At 36.3% G+C, this 21,091-nt stretch overlaps 1 protein-coding gene across 5 annotated transcripts in view; it reads left to right on the top strand.

The window, feature by feature from the left end:
• Window positions 1-21,091, top strand: part of KDM4C (lysine demethylase 4C) — a 360,653-nt gene that overhangs the window by 190,889 nt on the left and 148,673 nt on the right. For 4 of the 5 annotated variants that reach the window (XM_014552383.2, XM_032477696.1, XM_032477697.1 and 1 more), the window contains 3 exons: window positions 12,603-12,796; window positions 15,650-15,894; window positions 17,904-18,217. In XM_014552383.2, coding sequence (XP_014407869.2) covers window positions 12,603-12,796; window positions 15,650-15,894; window positions 17,904-18,217 — 753 coding nt within the window. Of the gene's footprint in view, window positions 1-12,602; window positions 12,797-14,952; window positions 15,148-15,649; window positions 15,895-17,903; window positions 18,218-21,091 lie in introns of those variants that run through there. The other variant, XM_032477698.1, reaches the window with a different exon arrangement.

Below are 21,091 nucleotides of genomic sequence, written 5' to 3'. Positions count from 1 at the left end.
GTATATTAAGTAATAATGATTTCCTTAGTAGAAGTTCCCAGTTGTTATGTTACAGATCACAGACTATTTATATTTTAAAAGATTTATTACATATTTAAAAAGTCTATTATGTGTTCCTAAGTTATTGGCATGATTTATTCTTAACAGGTTACAAGTTGGTTTAATGCAGCTTCATTTTTGCTATTTTTGAGTCTGAAGTCAAGCAACTAATAGGAACAGTCATGGAAATTAGCTCTGTATGTTGCATCCTTGTTGGCCTTAAAATGACTTACATCCTGTTTTTCTCATCTTAATTTCTTAGAATAAAAATGAATCCTCTTATAAGAAATGTTTTTCCATAGACTTCCTTATTAATGGTGTTCTAAATTTAGCCAGAGAGAAATTGAAGAAACACTTAAAAATCCATTGTGTGTTTTTCTATCTTCTCTTTGTTTTCCTGCTGGTTCATGTTGAGTATATCCACTTTCTTCCCCCTGCTTTAAATCTTTTCACAAAATTAATAACAGAGAAAAGATAATAGCAGTGCCAGACGTATTCTCATGCTTGAGTGGGAACACAAGAATTGCCAGAAAAAATGAATCTGAGATGCTGAATTATTTACTTATAGTACTGTGTGGTTTTTTAAGGAAGTGTTGCTGAAAAAGTATCTGTTATCAGTCAATTTAAAAAATTTTATTTCCAACAAAATTATTTATTTTCCTTTTATTATTTAATGTTAAATTTCTGACCATATGGTTAACATTAGAAAGCCTGAAATAAATTATATTCTTCCTAAAGGCATTAATTTTTTGGTCTAGTTAGATCTTATCAGGTTGTTTCCTGTTTGAGAATGTGCCAGAGAGTTTTTAGATGGCAAGAGACATGTGATCAGAGTGCACTGAGTGTCGAATATTGTTTATGACATGACTGTTAAATAAATAAAGGTTTCATTTTCCCTAAAATGTATTAAAAGTTCAGTATAACATACAGGATTTAAAAATATGGTAACCTAGAATTTATTTGAAAAGTAACAAGTTATGTTTCTCCCAAACAGAAGCATCCTTGGTATATATAGTCAGCTCTCCAAATCCTTGGGTTCTGCATCCATGGGTTTAACTGTTGATTGAAAATATTAGGGAAAAAAATCCAGAAAGTTCCAAAAAGTAGAACTTGAATTTGCCGCCCTCTTTGACAGCTCTTTATGTAGCATTTTCATTGTATTTATGATTATTCCCGGGGCATCTATGTTGTGTTAGGTATTACAAGTATTCTACAGATAATTTAAAGTATGTGGCAGGGTATACATTAGTTAAATGCAAATACTACACCATTTTATACAAGAGGCTTGAGCATCTGCAGATTTTGGTATCTGAGGGCTGTCCTGGAAGCAATCCCCCATGGATCCCGAACTTCTGTTCTAGGGGTTGCATCATGCATACGTTACCATTTTGTTAATTTTTCCCCTCATTTGTTCCTCCCTCTTCCCCTTTAGAAAAACTATTTCTTTACTAACAGTATTTGCTACATTGATATTTGTGTTTGAACTGTGCAAAAAAGATGGAAGAGGGTTCGAGGATGTTGCCTTCATCTCCAATTCCGCAGAAGTGAAGAGGTGAACATCACACATTTCTATTGTGAAACCTAAGGGATGGCTAGTTCTGTGTTCAGCCCCTTGAATTACTTGGCATGTTCCTATGTACTTAGTGGATGCTCAGTGAATTGGAAATTGAAAATACCAGAGATGCTGGTAGGTAAGATACTGAGTTGCATCTCTGGAACCTTTGTTTCCCATTCACTATCCTTGTGTCATCCAGCAAGTCATTTAGTGGTTTTGTGCCTCATTTTCTCATCTATGAATTCTGATGATTGGGGCATATGATTTATTTCCTAAGGTTCATTCCAAGTGAAGGATGAACTTCTATTTGTGTCCAATTAATCATTACAGAATATCAGAGAGACTCTCAAAAGTCAATATATCTGAGCATCATAGGAAAAAGATTATATGTTGTATACTTGTATGCCATTTCTGTCAGCCCTCTCATACATGATCTTCTAGACTCTTAGGATCAAATATTTATATTCATAAAACACTTAGACTCCCCCAAATTCTGCAGAGCCCTATTTTTATCTGATCTTGCCCAACTTTATCACCCATATAAAATGTGACATGCAACACATGAATTCAGAACAAAATAACTTCATCTGTTCCCCAGTACTAAAGAGTTTAGTTTCACGCTGTGTTTTACATGGCACTGTGGGAGTGGGTTGTATAATATCTGTAACTCTGAAGTTCCATAACCTTTCTATCAGATATTCAGGTAAGTGTTGAGAAGCAGAAATTCTAAAAATAATTCCTACAGAATTTTTTAGAGACCCCTGGAGCAAGCTATTTGAATCCATTCCCCTTCTTTTTGCATAGTTTTTCTTTGTCTGTTTGAGCAGTGTTCCCATGGGTCAGAAAGATAGAGTTTCTAGTCCCATACTTTAAATTGCTTTATAATTGCCTTACTTTATAAGGGAGACATATCCTGGCATGGTGAAGCCTGAAAATATTCGGAAGAAATTAATCTGAACCTATTAAAAGTAGGGGAGCAGAGGAAAGATATTTTGGAAAGTTGTTAGCTAGACTGGATAGACTCTGTCAACACAGCATGATGTCAGCATAAAAAGCAAAAATAATGAGACCCAGGCATTTGTTCTTAACTACAATTTTAACTTGGTTATGGGTCATAGAAAAACAAGTTTGGAGTATAAAAATATTGCCCACATTTAAATTAAAAACCATTTAAAATATGTTCAATTAAATATGGTTTGTTTTTGAAATGTCCACAGAGGAATGGTTAAGAGTATGGGCATTGTTCTGGATTTGAATCTGGTAAGGACTATATTAGTTAGCGGTGTGACCTTGGGCAAATTAACTTAAATTCTCTGAGCCTGTTTCTTCATATGTTTAAAAAAGTTTACTTATTAAAAAAAGTATTTTTAAGGGCCTCTAATTCACTAGACACCTAGAGTGTACTTCTCAGAAAGATAGACACAGTATATACTTTCATGGTTTAAGATAGAATGGAAAGGGAAGGCCAGATATAGCAAAAGTATCTAAAACAATTCACAATGATGATTTATTCAAATGAGAACAAGAAATTTAGTTCTGGTGTAATATTTTCTTTTTATGACTATGATTATCTTTTTGGCCGTTAGTGGTCTTTTAAAGCTACTTCTTCATTTCTCTGAGAACAGAACATTTAGAAATTTTCTCTAAGTGTGTATTCTTGGATACCCAGAGCCTTTAAATGTTTTGTGCACCTTGACAACACCAGGGTTATGTGAGCTCTGCAGAGTGGTCTTGGGGAAAACACGGGATGTTTAGGCCTCCTGAAGAACTTGCTTCGTTAATGGATATAAGGACAAAGGAAATGGCCTTTGCACTCTTTATATACTGACTTTGTTGATTAATATTGATCTTAGAATTGTATTTCTTTTCTCTTCCTGCTCAGTCAGTATAAATGTAATTACACAGTTTGTTTTCATGTGATCTGGTGAAAGAGCCTGTTACTTGTCTTTGACTAATATTATATGAAATGTAACCAGGAAATCAAAGTGCTGTTCAGATATTATTTTTCACTTTAATTAGTTCCAAATATTTAAAAACTTTCTTTCTTATATTAAAATAATACTCATGAATTATTAAGGTAATTATAATAATTTCCTCCCAAAATTATTTGTGAAGAGGGTACATGTACATCAATGACTGAATAGGTACACAGGTGAAATAAGTCAGCGTTGTAATGGATATTACGTGGGACTAAGGGGAGAAGGGGGTGTACAGTGATGGGTGCCTCAGTGTGTTCCTTAGGTAGAAACTGGTAGGAAATGGGGCATTTTCTTTTCTACTCTTACCTTAATTTCATGCACTTTTTAAATATCTTTTGGTTAGTTATTTGAAGAATCACATGTCTCTACCATCTTTGAAAATCAGTTCTGTAGAAAGAAGTATTTGAGTCCAGACTGAAATGTTATGACATTACATTGCTTTACAACAGTGTTTTAGGTTTACTTTAGTTTTTTGAAGGGAAGAGGGCTGGAGGGATCATAATCATAAGCTGGGATCATAAAAATAATCACATTTAAAGAGCTCATCAGATCAAATACATTTATATATTTCATAATTTTTGAGCCTCGGTGAGAGAGCCAGGAAAGCATGTTTACATGAGGGAGCTGACTCAGAGCTCAAGGCTTACCCAGTTTACTCAGCTAGGAAGTAGAAGAACTGTGGTCAGTTCAAGGTTCAACAGGCAGATAGAGCAGTGTGGCTACTGCTTATTAATCATAGTAAACATAGTCATAATCATTAACCTGGTGGAATAACCACAATTGTGGACTTTTTAAATGCCTGGTTTCTTTAGCTCAGTATGGTGTATATTAGATTCACCTCCATTGATTGTACGGATTCTGAATTCCCCCTTTTCTAATGTACACTTCTTAGTTTTGAGCCTGCTAAGAAATACTGGTCTGTTTGGAGTGTCCAAAGAGGAAGAAATTCTGTTCAGATTTGTAACTGCCAATGAGAAGATATTAGAATGAATGGACTACAGAAGTACACTATTCCACTCATGTTTTGGAATTTATTTGAAGTAATTTCAATATAAATAGATTCCTTTACATTTTTACAGTTAATCAGCACATTAAATATTTTTATTAATTTTTTTTAACAAAGCTACTGGGGATTGAACCTAGGACCTTGTGCATACTAAGCACATACTCTACCCCTGAGCTATATCCCCAACTCCTACTTTTATTCATTCTTAATTATATGGTAAACATGTGAAGAACAAAAATTCCTTCAAAAATTTATGTGGCATCTCATCAGGTTAAATACGTCTACAGATAGAATAATTTCTTATCAATAGAGGGTGGCCTCACTGACTGCATAATGCATCCATTTTCTAAAATTGTTTTTATTTATTGTTTCTTAGCAAATGTTAAAATTAGGCCATGTTTCTGTTAAAATAATTGATGGAATTAAATTCCATAAAAATTGAGTGGCTTCTCCATTGGAACATAACGCCAGAAAATATTGATCAGAAATACTATCTTAAAATTTTGAGTGTATTTGTTCAATATTGTTCCCCATTCATATATGAAATGAGAAATAACTAAGCATAAGAGTACCAGAAAAAGTCTGGAATTTTGCAAATTTAATATGAGATAACAGTATGGCAGTTTTCCAGAGCTGGGCCTTTCTCTCCTGTAGGTTTGGTATGATACAATGGAAACCCACATCATTTATGTTGATTGAGTGTCTGTTTACATAGTTCTGAGATAAAGATGAATATTCAGGGGTACTAGTAGATTGATAGTAACTTAATTTGTTTTAATGCAAACACATTTACAAGCAGGTTATTTTTTACATGTGGAGAGAACGAAGAGCTTTTAGTCTTCAGACATGACTAAGTTGAAAACAGATAAAAGGTTTAAAGAACAGAAAGGAATGAAAGAGAAGAATAAACAGTAAATTATAGATCAGCTGGTCAAAAAATATGGTTAAGAAAGACTCATCATAGACTTGTCAGCTTAATACCCCATTATGTAGTTCAAGATTTCTCTTGATGCTCTACCCTGAGAATTATCTGAACCTTTTTTTTTAATGAGGTATTTGAACTTCCTAAGTGATAAATTATCTATGTTACTATAGATGATAGTTTGATGGTTTAAAATTTAGTTATATTTCTGGGCTAGTTACTGATTTGGCTCCAATTGGTTATCACCATCAGTCACATTCTTGGTTAAGTAAGAGGTTGCTATACCTAATACTTTGCAGTATCTTTGTTACTACTTGGAGTAAACAGTAATGAATAATTGTGTCTCATTATTGCGTCTAATAACACATTCTTCTTAATTCTTATTGTCATAGCTAAAGTGTGTTGTTAGATAACAATGAGATGGAGATTGTTTCTTTTCCCTTTGTTCTTTCTTTATGAGATACTCTTTCACAAGGCAACTTGTGACATACAAACTTTGGGACTCTCAAAGCAAATGAATGTGAGTCCATTGATCGGTTGGCATCTTCCCATTTGATACATAGTCCCATATTTTCATAGCTTATATATTTGGAGAGTAAGACAGTTTTGCTATGTGTTGAATAGGAAATGGATGCTTCTTTTTACTGTATTACTGATCTAATGTAATTTGGTTGTGCCTTGAAGATAATTAACCAGTAACCTTCAAAAACAGTAATTTTGTAGGGGTAACTAAATTTTGATAAAAAACAAAACTTTTCCAATTATTGATTTGAATTTTTGAAGGAAATAGGAAATAATATGTTGCTTGTGTTTTTAAAATATGTGTCATTTTTATTGTTAAGTACAGTTACCATGGTTTTTATTAAGAACTGTATCTTATAGTGTTCTTAGGTTTAAAGACACACTGATTATTTTTCAACAGCAAATAGCAGTATATGCTTCATTGGACACTTAAATATCTTCCAAATAAGATTCTGCCATCATTGGCTCCTCTCCTCTTTTTGATTGTCCTGTTCGGTAAATCTGATTCATCCTATGCATTGGTCCATTTTTATAATTGTTGTAAAATTAATAATTTATAGGAAATTTTAACATCCTCTTTGGGCTATGATAAACTATGGTTGACATTCATTGGAATTTTGTATCTAAAAAAAGGAGAACATTTCCCCCTATATGTACAGAAAATTACTTTTACATTCTGGGATTAAAGTGGATAGTATCTCATGTCCCTTGAAGCTACATACATGTAGCCATCTAGTATCAAGCTCTTATACTGTTAAGAGGCCCTTTTTTGGGGAATGCAATAGAGAAATCACATGAGTCCCCCCACAACTCTCATCTTAATCTACTTTGCAGTATCCTACCTGGCAGGATTCATTTGCATCATGATATTTTCCCTCATAAATGCCTGGTTTCTACTGGGCCTTCAGTTTCTATTGTTTTTTCAAGAGGGGAAGCCAAGGACCCAACCAGGAGCTGGATGTATACCGCACTGGGTCCTCTTAATTATCTCTCAATCCCCTACAAGTCCGTAGTTGCTCTTGATTCTTCAAAACCTCTGTGCTCTTTTGCTTCACTCTTAAGATCATTTGTTAGACACGGTAGCCTGATTCTTATTTCCTCAGTTGCTTCAACTTTCCTAGTAAGGCAAAATTTAATAACACCAGGAACCTCTATTTTCTTGTAGTCAGACCTTAGAGTCTAAAGTCAGACTTCAAGGCAGTTCGTATAAGGCTTATCCTATTTAAAAAATAGACACATAGTAACATTTATAGCAGTCTAAGGGTTTTACAAATACAGAAAATTTAATCCTTGTATCAGCGCTTTGACATAGATACCATTGTTATGCTCAGTTTTTTTAAACAAGGAAACTGAGGCACAGAGAGGTTTAATAACTTGATCAAGGTCACTTGATCAAGCTGGTTAGTGGTGAAACTGGGGTTTGAATCCACATTTTTTAACACGCCACATTATGCTGTATCATGGGTCTTGTAGTTACTTGACAAACTGGTGTCATGCTTTCTTTTCCTCATATTCTAAGGCATTATAATCCCAAATAGAACTTTAGAAGAGTACTGTTATTTTTGCATATTATCTTTTATACTATTGATTAGATAGTAATGTTGGTGGGTTTATATTGTTGAGAAAAATTTAACATGAATGTATTTTCTCGTTGTTTGAATATTTCCATTAATATGTCTTTAATATATGACAGCATCTTCCTGTACCTCCTATGTATTAGTTTGTTAGGGCTACTGTAACAAATGTTACAGGGGATGTTGGCTCAGTCCTCATCATTGTGATTTGTTCTTGGAGTCATCCTTCTTTAATTTCATCCCATCTCCGTCCCTTTTAGTCCAGACTGGCAACATTTCTGCTGGTATCTCAAAACTTAATTGGTCTTTTGTGCAACTCAGGGGTATTCATTCCATCAAATGACAAGATCATCCACATGTCTTTACTGGATAATCTCATCTCCATTCCTGGCTTCTGCTGAGATGGTTGATTTGATCCATGAATCACACATCTAATCTCATTAGCAATGTTTGTTCAGCCAAACCACTGGCCCAGTCTCCAGGGCACGCTGTGTGGGTAGGCATTCTACCATCTAGGTGGTAGAATTTTCCTTTTAGCTTAGCAATACCTTGCATAGTTCATTTCTTCCCTTTCCTATCTTACACCAAGCAGAAAAGAAAAACAAGGCTGCACATTCCATACTTTCATTCGGAATCTTAGCTCCCTATCCAAGTTTGTCACTTGTAAGTTCTACCTTCCACCCAACAGAAGAATACAGTTCTGCCACTTTTCATAATGGGGGTCACCTTGCCTCCAGTGTCCAGTACCATGCTTTTCATTTCCATCTGAGACCTCGCCAGAGCGCCTTTTAACTTTCATATGTATATAGCAACATTCTGTTCTTCATTTTAAATATATTGTTTGCGATGATAGCTTTCTCTGTTCTCCTCAAAGCCATTTGCACATTTTTTAGGTGTTTGTTACAGCAGTGCTACACTTCCTAGTTCCAAAAATTTGTATTAATTTGCTAGGGCTGTATCGGTTTCCTAGGATTGCTGTAACAAAGCCAGAAACTGGATGGCTTAAAGCAACAGAAATTTATTGTCTCAGTTTTGGAGGCTCGAAGTCCAAAATTAAGCTGCCTGCATGTCTGTCCTCCCTCTGAGGTCCTTCCTTGCCTCTTCCTGGTGGTGGAGTTAATCCTTGGTGGCCCTTGCCTTGTAAATGCAGAACTCCAGTCCATGCCTCCATCTTCACAGGGCTCTTTCGCTTGTGTGTCTGTCTCCTCTTTTCTGATAAGGGCACCAGTCCTCTTGGGTGAAGGGCCCACCGTACTCCAGTAGGACCTTATGTAATTACTTGTGCCATAACCCTGTTTCCAGCTAAGGCCTACGTTCTGATGTACTGGGGTTAGCACTTCAATACGCCTTTTAGGGGCTAAGGTGGGGATACAGTTTAACCGGTAACAGCCACTTCAAGTGGCTACTAGGCTTGTTTTCCATTTTAAGCTCTTCTTTCCTTAGTTCCTTCCTAATTATCATTTAATTGCTATAAATAGACTGAAAAGCAGAATAATTTCACACATTTTTGCCTTCAAAGCCTTCCTTATCAGACTTTTGCATATGAAAGCTTTTCTGCACCATAATTAGCTATCCTGTGCGTCACAAAGAAGATATGTTAAAGTAATACTTCAGTTTGGGGTTTTTGTTAAGTATCAATTTATTTTATTAGTCGTATATTGTGGCCGTATGAAATTTCCAATTCTACAATTCAAATGACTAACTTAGTATTTGCTGTTTTAGAAAGTTGCTGATTTTTAAAAACATTTCCATCTTGAAATTCGACTGCTGGTTTTCAGTATAAATAATGGAGAGCATGAATTTGACTTCCTGGGAGGCAGGAACAAATAATCATGGTTCTGTGTAGCAAGTCTCAAGGTAGTGAAATATGGAAGATTTCAGTGCATACAGACTCCTGACAATTCTCTTTAAATTCAGACTTAGCATTATATACATTACATATTACATAGTTAATACATATGTTCTTAAAAGAAACAGAAAGACAAGCCATTTATATCAGTGTTTTGAATTTGTATCCAAAATAGTCTGCTTGAAAAGACTTAGCTATCATTGATTATTGCTTTTTGTGGTAAGATGTAGTCTGTAAGTTTCTTTATTTCTAAATGGGACTATTGCTGTCTTCCTTGCCTACTGATAAAGTTAGGTAGCACATTCTATTAAATGGTCTTATTTAATCTTGAGGGGTTTAGATGAGTGTTATCATTTGTCAGTACTAATGAAAGTAGATTTTGTCTGTGCTGTTGAAGTTTACTGCAACTATTTTTGACTCTGATATTTTCCCCTTGTATTATTTTGGGTATTTTGTGACTCTATTTCTGAATATTTAACTTTTGAAGGTAAGACATGTATATGTGTGTGTGTGTGTGTATATATAAATTTTTTTAAAAATTTATTATTGTATTATTTAGTGACTTTATTTTGGCAGAGGGGAGGTAATTAGATTTGTGTACTTTTAGAGGCGGTACTGAGGATTGAACCAATGTCCTTGTGCATGCTAAGCATGTGCTCTACCACTTGAGCTATACTCTCCCCTTAAGATGTATATTTTTATATTGAATCAAGCAATCAGGTGAGTGGTGGATCTTACTGTACATATACAAAAGTCAAGGCTTCTAGGAGAGAGGACTGAGAAATTAAAATGTGTAAGATAAAATTCTTCCACTCCATGGAAACTTGTAGTGTCTATATTTTCACTCCTTTTTCTATGAAGCAAATATTAGCAACAATGTGAGAAATTCTCTGCTGATAAGTTAAACTTAATTTCTTCCTTTAGTGAAAGATTGCATCTTAAATAAAAATATCTTAACTTTCTCAGGATCCTCATTTCCCATGTTTCTAAGCCAAGATAATTGTGGTAAAAACGACTTAGAACTCTCTCTGTACAGGCATGCCCCAGAGATATTCTGGGTTCAGATCCAGTCCCCCTCAATAAAGTGGGTCACACAGATTATTTGGTTTCCCAGTGCAGATCAAAGTTATGTCTACACTATACTGTAGTCTGTTATGTGCAGTAACACTGTCTCAAAAACCAATATACATACCTTCATTAGAAAATGCGTTATTGCTAAGAAATGCTAACCGTCATCTGAGCCTTCAACAGATTGTAATCTTTTCGCAATAGTAACATCAAAGATCACTGATCTCAGATCACCATAATAATGAAAATGTTTGAAATACTGTGAGAATTAACAAAATATGGCACAGAGACACGAAGTGAGCAAATGCTGTTGGAAAAATTGATAGACTTGTTTGACGCAGGGTTGCCACAGACCTTCAGTTTGTAAAAAGCACTTTATCTGCAAAGCACAGTAAAGCAAAGTGCAATAAAATGAGGTTTGCCGTACTTGAGTAATAATAGAAAGCAGTGTAGATAAATAGTACTGCAGCCGGAAGAGTAATTGGTACAATTTGCATTCAGTGTTGAGTATGAATTTGGATAGCAGAATGGTGAGCAGGAAGGCACTGTGGTAGGAACAGAAGTACTGAGGTAAGGAAGCACATGGTGACTCTGCTCCTTGGGTTGAAGAGGAATATTCATGCTGTCTTACAATGGGGAAGAAACCTGGAAATCTCACTAGTGGAGTCAAAGCTTAGAGCCCTTGAATGGAGGGCTCAGGAGTTGAGACTTTATTTTAAAGACAGAGCAGAGTATTACACCTTATTGAACACAGAAAGGAAAGATGATGAGATACTTGAAGGAGATTAAAGTGACGAGTGTAAGGATGATTGGGGCTAGGGAGAGACTGAAGGCAGGGAAATTAGCTTTGTTATGCTAAGTTTCAGCATCTGACTTTGAGGTTGGAAGGTTCCTGGTAGAAGGATTCATGCAGGTAGAGGAAGAGCTAATTGGAGATGATGACAGACTGCTTCTCGGGGTGGAAGGGGGAGGGATGAGAAAATGTTGATTGTGAATATGGGCGAGTAGAAGGATTGTCATATCCTTGATAACAACAGAATTTTTGTTTGCAGTTGAAGAAGTTGGTTTTAGGCGTATTGACTGTTAGCTCTTTCCTAAACTTTGTTTCTCTTTTTCCTGAACTTTCAAGTCAAGATTGGAACTCTATGAAAGGACATTTTGGGCTGGAGATTATTAAGAAATTTTTAATTATTTGTGTGGAAATGATAACTGTATTGCCAAAATATTGAGTTATTTCAAGGCTGTTGTTGAGTCAACCAGTCAGTCTGTTGGGATTGTTAAGGTCTGTTAGTTACATCTTTGAGACTATCTCTTTTTGGCTGTTTGAATTATATCTGCCCTGTGGCATGGGGTATTAACCTAGACACAATTTAACCTGTGTGAAGTCCTTAAGGAAACTTGCTTTATAAGGTATGTCTGCTAACTTGTATTCATGAGAATCAAAGTTCTACTGGATTCACAATAATCTTTTCTTTAAACTTCTTACCTTAACACTATTCCTTCCTAGTGGATATGATTGTAGGGGTAATGGGGTGGGTGTTTTATGTGATATGATGTAGAAGAGACTGTTTGCTCCTAACTTTTGGTTACTTTGTGAGAATATATTTGTAAGTAAACATTAATGTGATTAAAAAACGTCTTGGAGAAAATTCATCTTAACCTATTAATTAAATTATTTTAACCATGCATTTATTGGCTACTTTTATTCATAGCCAACCTAAGTTCTCAGTTTTACAAACCTTTCAGTGTTGAGCTCACTGATGCGTTCTGGTGATGGGTGGGTGGCCCTTCTGTTGCAGACCTGCTTTCAAGTGTGCTCTTTCCTTTCAGTTATTCTTGGTACTCAGTTCCCTGTGAACTCTACAGTGTCTTTTAACATCTTATTCTACTGTTTATAGATGTGAATATACAGGTTGTCACCTCCATTCAGAAGAAATTGAGTTTACACTGAATGCTTGAAAATGTAAAACATTATCCTCAATTATGTAGTGACTAAGTATTCCTGTATGGTACATTCAGAGAACAACTCAGTGTGACTTTATGTAGTCAGCGAAATGTTTAAAATACTCCAACCCCATTGTGTTTCAGTGCACCTGCAGGAAAGACATGGTGAAAATTTCAATGGATATCTTCGTGAGGAAATTTCAGCCAGATAGATATCAGCTTTGGAAGCAAGGAAAGGATATATACACCATTGATCACATGAAGCCTACACCAGAATCCACCCCTGAAGTAAAAGCATGGCTGCAGAGGAGGAGGAAAGTAAGAAAAGCATCCAGGAGGTAATGACTCTGCCCCCGCCCCACCCCCGCACCTGGATTTACCCAGTTAAAATGGGTCCTTGAACATAATGTTCTCGAAGACTATTTATTTGCTCTTTTCTGTTTATTCATCATTTATTCATTGTATGTTTAATTAATTTCTTACTGAAAATTTGAGGCAAAATATTTTTGATTCTTTGGAAGTATAATAAGTAAATAGAATATAAGAAGAGATGCATATTGTTCTTGAGAATATTCTTGAAGTTGCAATGCATGAGACATAGAACAATTCTAGAACTTCTAAACCCCTTACACGAATGTATTTAAAGTAATCTTAGGGGTGCTCTCTTCTCCTTATTTTTGTCAACTTCGGTAACTTGATTTCCAACTTTTTCGTTTTGCTACTGCCTTGGATTTTTAATAGTTTTCTTCATTTGTCAAACACCTGGGATATTACTTTTCTCATTGGGATGCCTATATTTTACTGCATTATACACACTGGGTTTTATTCTTTCACGAGATACAAAGCGGAGCATGTGGTGTTTCTGTACCATGGTTGTCTCTGTGTACTTAATCTACATTGCATTTCTGTGGCCACTGCCATTTCAGAAGCCTTTTGGCCTGACATGGTCATCTTGCTGCATTAAATAAGATGTGTGTTAACATTGCTCAGGTCCTCAGGCAACGTTTTTAGGCACTTATGTTTTCCAGGTTTATGTTACATTTTTACTCTCCAATATTACTCATTGTTTTTCTTTCAGATTGTTAAAGTAATATTTGTGCATTGGAGAAAATTTGTAAAATAAAGAAAAGAATAATGAAGGAATCTCAAATCACTCATAACCTCACAATCCAGAGATAACCAGTGTTAACATTCTGTATATATCCTTTACATATATATTTTTAATTTATTATATAATATTATGTACCTTTCCAAAATTGGGGCCATGCTCTATAAATAATTTGGCCAGTTCTTTGTTTTTTTTCATGTAATGGAATGATTTGCTACAACATAATTTTTAATGGCTGTTTAATCTCCTGTATTTGGACCTGTAGCTTGTTTTAGTTTTTTGCTGCTAATCAAATAATACTGTAATTTTAAATCTTTGCCCACACTTTTGATGCTTGTTTTCTGGCTCTCTCTCTCTCTTTTTTTCCCCCTGACAATTTATTTTCTGCTATTTTAGAATGCTGGTGAGTGGAGGAACCTTAAGATCATGGAGTCAGACTTAGGCATTTTATAAGAGTTATACCTGAGGCACAGAATTAGTTCGTATTAATTAAAGCTCAGATGTTCTTATTTCACCCTATAGTTGACAGCAGTGGTTTTCAAACTGCTAGTTTTCAAATCAATATAATAGGTCAGGAACAACATTTTAAAATTAGGAAGCAAAATAGAATAGAACGTATCGTAGTCCTTCCCCCGAGGTAAGGGTAACTATTAACTCATGACATGTGTGTGCATGTGTGTAATGTGTGTATTGTGCCATCATTTAAAGTGTATAACTTTAGGTTGAGAAACACTGAGTTAGAGCGTCATTGCCTTTTGTAAATGTGTTAATCCACATTACTAAAAAAGTTTGCATGGGAGGAGGTGGTAGTCAATCTTGAGTTCAGCAGTCAGTAGAACATCTTGAGAATTGTTTTTTAGTGGACAGAAAACACAATACTCTAATTAGGTGTATGACCCAGTCTCCTAGTTACTAACCAAAGTGTGGTCCTTTTGGGTTGACAGTGAACATAGATTTGTGACACTGAACAGATTTGAAGTGCCTTTCAGCAGATTAAAATTATCAGTGGTCTTTACTCACCCTGTTAGAAAGCCTAGTGTTTTAAGGGACTTGTTTATTATGCTCAACTTTGTGGCTTGATTAGTGAGTTTACTGATCTCCCTTAAGTAATATACTCTAACTAGGGAAATCTAACAAAGGTACTGATTCATTGAAATCTCAAGATGTCGTCCATCTTATTTTACGTGTACTATGCTATTCGTGATGTAGAGATTTTTTTCATACAGGCCAATGCGTATGTTCTCAACAGAAGTGATGATGATACCAGTACTGTTACTCCCAGCAGCAGCCAAAGCTGATTTACATACGTTATCACTGGCTACTCCCTTTGTCTTACAGTGACTTCCTACAGCATTTTCGTGTGTGTGTGTGTGTGTGTGTGTGTGTGTGTGTGTGTGTGTGTGTTTATGTATGTACTCTGAAATATGTGTTATTTTGTTTGAGTTCTGATCCTTCCTAAATGAAAGTGTTAGAAATGTGTCATATACAAAAGGCATCTGTAACAAAGCTATCAAGTGACTTGCTAGAAAACACTAGAAGAGGAAAAATGGTGTCATTTCTGAAAATAAATAATTCGTTGAAGTAAGATATTAAATACATACAGCTGGCCTTCCTCTCGTAATTCCTTTAGCTAATGATGATTTGGCATCAAATCTTAATGATTTTCATGCATATTTCAGAATTATATGAAATTCTGAGAAATGTAGTCATTAGTTTACCTTGGAATGTAAATAATTACTCAAATTTTAACAACAGCTTTATTTGATTTTATCCCCATGTCATCTTTCTCACTTTTTAATTTTTGGCTACCTTTTAATATTGTTATATAATTTTAACAATGATTTTTTCCAATAATGTTTAATAATCAATTATTTAGAGTTATTTTAATTTTAATTTTTTGTAAATTATTATTAAGACTTAAGATTTCAATTGCAAATTTGATCTATTAATCATGAAGATTATCTTTGCATAATGATTAAAAACCCATCACTTTTTATCTTCTCTAACTGAAAATAACATTTGTATGTATGTTTTATCATGTCCATTGCAAACATGTTCTGACTACAGCTTCTCTTGTTAATAGCTTCCAGTGTACTAGCTCTCACTCTAAGAAGCTTAAGAATGAGGAGGACGAGGAAGTGTCAGCTGCAGCTGCAGTTGATGGGGCAGAGGGCCCCACTCCTGACCCAGACCCAGATGACCTCAAGGACACGGAAAAGCCAGAAGAAGCAGTGAAACTAGGGAACACAGAAGTACCTTCAGAAAAAGAGGCCTCTGCTAGCAAGATGCAGTTGGATCACTGTTTATCAGATAACAGCAGACTCTCAGGTGAGAAAGTAGCTGATTATGTTTCACATAATAGTAGTAAGTGGTTGTTGATCTGCCTGAAATCTATGTTTACTGTAGAGGACAGATATCTGACTTTTCTACATGGGTTAACCAATAAGCTATCAAAAGTTATGGGGCAACTCAATGAGGAGGCCAAGGGATTGTTATAAAAGTTAAGAGCACCACTGCTGTGAGTAATGGAATTGTGAGACAAACAGCCATCAGTGCCTATTTCGTTTAATAAAAAAGAAGATTCTAAAAGGAAAATTTTTATTTGGTGCAACTCTGTTTACAATATACATTTTTGGAAAGCTTCTCTTGAATTCACACAGAATAGAGAAAACCAATTATAGGTAATTCTTTGCAGATTCTTAGCTTTCGACTTAATTTTAAGAAGAAAATAAAGATTAAAGTTTTACAGAAGAACAACAAAACCAGAGTCCTGTGAAATGGTATATAAATTCCCCTGGCTGTTTCTCTGCACTAAACCCATCATCTGTAAATCTCAACTGCTTTGCTTCCCCCCCTTTTATAACCTGTTTCTCTGAAACTGTTTTAATGCTTTGCCTCTTTAATATTCGTTGGAGATTTTGTCCCTTTGCTAATCGAGCTTGTTGGTAATTCCCGTCTTTCTCTCATTCGCCTTATCTATTGTGTCCTTCACTTGTGAGACTGTCTCAGATCTGGCCACCCCCCTGCCTCCTTGTTCAAGGCACATTAGCTCTTGTCTAGACTTTTGCAGAAACTGCTTCCTTCCTGTTTTGCCAGCATCCACTCTAGTCACCCCTGCAGTCAGTTCATGGGGCAGTCGTAGTGATCCCTTTAAAAGATGTAGCTTAGGTGTTGTCCCTACCATATTCTTGCTCCTATTCTGCTTAGAATAAAAGACGGTACTGATGATAGTCCTGATTAATCAGATCATCAGCTGCTTCTCCATTCTTATTACTTTTTGCTCTTGAAGTATCTGTTTATAGAGTTTAAATCATAGACTTTTTTTTTTCCTGTGAGTTTATACTTAGTTGGAAAGCTAGAGAAACAAACATATATGCTAGGTACCACTATAGATATGGCCTAGGGTGTCCCTGGAATATAAGGAAAGCCTCAAAATAGACAGGAGGCTGGCCTGGCAAGGTTTCTTGCAGTAGGTGATGTCTGAGTTGACTTGTGATGATTGCCCGGAAGATGGAAATTAAAGAAGGTAGGGAAGGGAATAACAAGCAGTGCAGAGAACACAGCTATGCAATACATACAAATATTTCTTTATAGTTTCTCACCATAGTGTTTTTTTTTAATCACACTGGGTTGAATTTAATTAACTACAAATTACTGGGTGGTTTAGGCCAAGGGCATCCAGTTTTATTCATTCTGTTGCTACATGGTTTCTTACATTTTGACCTTTAGGTTTTGAGACATGGCAGAGCATTTAATAGAAGACTTGGTTAGGTGCCTCCTATGTGATAGGTGCAGTGATATGTGTGTGTGTGTGTGTGTGTGTGTGTGTGTAGGGAGGGGGAAGGGTGCACAGAGAAGGCTGTAGACGAGAAGTGCTTGTGCTTTTCCTTTCACAAGCTGTCAGTGTGTGACGCAGGATTAGTGTGGGGTGGAATTTTTATTGGACTTGCCCAGCTCTCCATGTGTTCTTGAGATGCATCCTCTGAGCTGAAATGTTTGATCAGTAGCTTGTATTGGAATTAAATTCTTATTTTTAGAAAGATTTTAAATTGCTATTGTTTTGGGTAATTATTGTTACTGCCCTGGCTTTTGACACTGGTCTGCAGTGGAACCTCTTTTTAATCCCTTATTTTGTCAGTAAGTATATTATTTTGCCAGACTCCAAGGTCTCGCCTTAACAACTATGAAGGCTGCATGGTACTTTGGTGACCTCTCCCACTCAGGTCTTTAGTGGAAATTTAGAGGGGAAGCTGGATGAAATTTAGTTGAGAGTAGTTTAACAATTCTCAGGAGTAACATAGTATAAGATTCTGTAACAGTCTTATTTTATTCCTCAGGAAACATCTGCCTAAGCACATCTATAACAGAAGAAATCAAAGCTAAGAATGATGAAACCTGTGCAAGTATTCCACTTTCAAATCCTGGTGAGGCTGACAATTCCATATCTAGTGACCATGTGACATCTGAGGAATCAGACCCACCCAAGCTTCCATGGCCAAAGTCACCTGAGTCATGCTCCTCAGTGGCAGAGAGTAACGGTGTTTTGACAGAGGGAGAAGAGAGTGATGTGGAGAGCCGCGGGAGTGGCCTCGAACCTGGGGAAGTCCCAGGGGTCCCCAGTGGAGAGAGAAATGGCTTCAAAGTCCCCAATGTATGTGGCAATGTCAGTTTTTACCATACTTATTGTGTTGTCAGGGCACTTTTCTGAAAACATCATGCTGTGCAACAAAATCTTGCTTTAGGGTGGAAATAACATTTAATATTTATGGGTCTTTGTAATATTTCCTTTGATGACCAGAAGGTAAACCTTCTGGGATCTCTGGCTCACATGGTGATAATTCAGAGAGCATGGAACTTTTGGCCACATGTCAGAGCTTAATTTTCTTTCTTTTTAAATTTTTCTGAAATTAAACTCTTTATTTTGAGATAATTATAGATTTATATGCAGTGATAAGAAATAGTATGGTATCTTATGCACCCAGTTCCCCCGAATAGTACCTTCTTAGAAAACTGTAGTAGGATATCACAGTGATAGTGACATGGATACACTCAAGATACAGAATGGCTCTGTCGCCTGCAACATTAGCCCGGCTGGAAACAATTCACTTGCAGGGCTCTGACCTCCTTCTGCCAACGCTTAATACCTCTGGGTCCCAGGCTTCCCACAGCCTCTATTTTAACATTAGGAATCACCTGGTCATGCTTTCCCCTCTTTCCTCATGGGCTCCGAACCTAAGACCAGACCAACCCTTTTGGTCCTGCTGACTGCCAGAAGCAGACCTTTTGCCTCTTGGAAAACTCAAGATCCCTCTTGATTTCCAACCTCCCCATTCTAACTCTGCATAGGGCCTCCTTGTTTCTCGTGTATTCCTGTATGATGTTAATATCATAAGCTTTCAGCGCAAACTGTCACTGTGACTGTAAGATTGTGAGTGGAGCAGCCAAGGTACAGTTGTGTGCTGTGATTGTCAGAATTTGGTGACCTCTCTAGACCTGTCCAACTTGATAAAGGGGTTCAAGTGGATGAGTAGGGGGAGCCGCAAATGTCAGAGCTGATAAATTGTGCTGGCCACTGAACAGACCTGCTTCTGGGTTGCTGCGGCTCATTTGAGCTCACCACAAGCCTTTCTCATCTTTCAGTAGCAAGGGAGAATAAATAAGGACATCTGCTTGCAAAACTCTCTTTATAGGTACTTTTAAGATAATGATTTTATTTTAAAATAATGATTTCCTAAGTTCACCCAATAATATTTATCATTTTGTATGCATGATTATACATCCTACTGAACCATAAAATAATTCTCGAAAAACATGAGAAATAGAAAAATATGATCTGGTTTATTTGAAAAAGTGGCTAACAGAAATTTGAAAATAGTATTCACATACCAGTAAATAAAATTTGCAACTTAATTTCACACAGGGATTAATTTGTCGCTGGACAGATACAAGGATTCTGAAATGGTGAATAAGTCGAATGTCTGTTTGTATTTGGTCATATTCTTTAAGCTAGAGTGGAACTTGAAAGTAACTTTTCTGTTTCCTTGCTTTCAGTGGAGGCAGTTCAGTTCTCAGTGCCTTTAATAAACCCTCATCTTTATCATTTCACTGAATAAAGCCTGACACGTAGGAAAGCGAGTGCTGCTATTGAGGGCTGAGGGACTTGGTTTGCCCTCCTCAAAAACAGCTGTGTGATGTTCTTTTCTCACACCATGGCGTCAGACAATCCTTCTAAGCAGTACAGACCCATGTCATTTTTGCGTAGTTTGGCCGGTGTTTCTTAGTATTAAGCGTAATGCTATGTATATGCTGGTAGCAGTCAGCTTTAGTCAACCTTCTCAAGAAACAGTGTTATTTTTTAAACAGTGTCTGTCTATTTGTCTGTCTATAACTGGGCTCCATACTTTCTCTGGAATATGTTCACACTTTACGGGCTGTTCCTGCTGTCCAAAATACTCCTTCCCTTGATGGCTAAATGTATTGTTCCCTCACTGCACTCAAGACTCCCCTCAAATGTCTTCTTGTCAGGAAGGCCTTCTCTGACCCTGTATAACATAACACCTTAGTATCTCTTTCTGTTCTTGGTCTGGCTTGAATTTTTCTGTGTTGCATACTTGCTTAGTAGAACCTGATAAATATTTACTTTTCACTTGTTTATTGTCTGTGCCCTTCCCCCTCTGTAATGCAATCCTTGAAAGCAGGGACTGGTATAATTTTTTTTCTGCTATATCTCACTCTTAGAACAGTGTGCACAGAGCATGGGCTTAATGAGTATTTCTTATTGTTGACTAAGTTATAATTTCCCACATTAATTTTTTACCTATTGTAAACCTCAGGTAAATCTCGTCCGGTATTATTACTTTGTGATCCAAGCTTTGATTAGAATGTTCTCACACATTTTCTAATAATCCTGTTTTGATGTCAGCTGTCAGCATAATTGCTCTTTTTCTGGACACTGGTTCTTAAGCTTACAGGGACATTTCTGAGACTCCTTTCCTTTGCAGTGAGCTGCTGATACAAACTCATCAGTTTCAAGCTGTTTCTCTAACCTCCCCACCCCCACCCTGCCCCACCCTCTCGCCCCCTCTGTGCCTTTTTCCTTGGATTGCATGAGCAAGAAAGCTTGTAAGTAGTTTACGTCTGGAAGATGTCATGATGCATATGACTTTTTCCTCTACATTTGAAAAGAAAATGTAGTTTGGACAGCTCAGACAAAAGATTCTACGTAAAATTTAAGTGGTTTCAGGATGACAGTAATGTACCAATTAAAAAAAATAACATCTTTTGATTTTCTGTTTGTTCCTCAGAGAATTGGTGATTCATTTTTGAAAGGAAGGAAGAGTACAGGCTTACTTTGTCAGATTGATTTCTGTGTGAGGACAGGAAGGAAAAGCACCTGCCACTTGTTCACATGTTACCAAATGCCATGGTCCTGTATTGTTATGAATATATAATCCTAAATTTAAATTAGTTTTGAAGAGCATTTACTAACTGCTGAGTTTATTGTAGGTTTGATCAGCAGTGCAGA

Source organism: Camelus ferus, chromosome 4 (assembly GCF_009834535.1).
Source record: "Camelus ferus isolate YT-003-E chromosome 4, BCGSAC_Cfer_1.0, whole genome shotgun sequence".
In the NCBI taxonomy this organism is placed as follows: domain Eukaryota; kingdom Metazoa; phylum Chordata; class Mammalia; order Artiodactyla; family Camelidae; genus Camelus; species Camelus ferus.
This window is presented reverse-complemented; position numbering and strand designations above follow the sequence as displayed.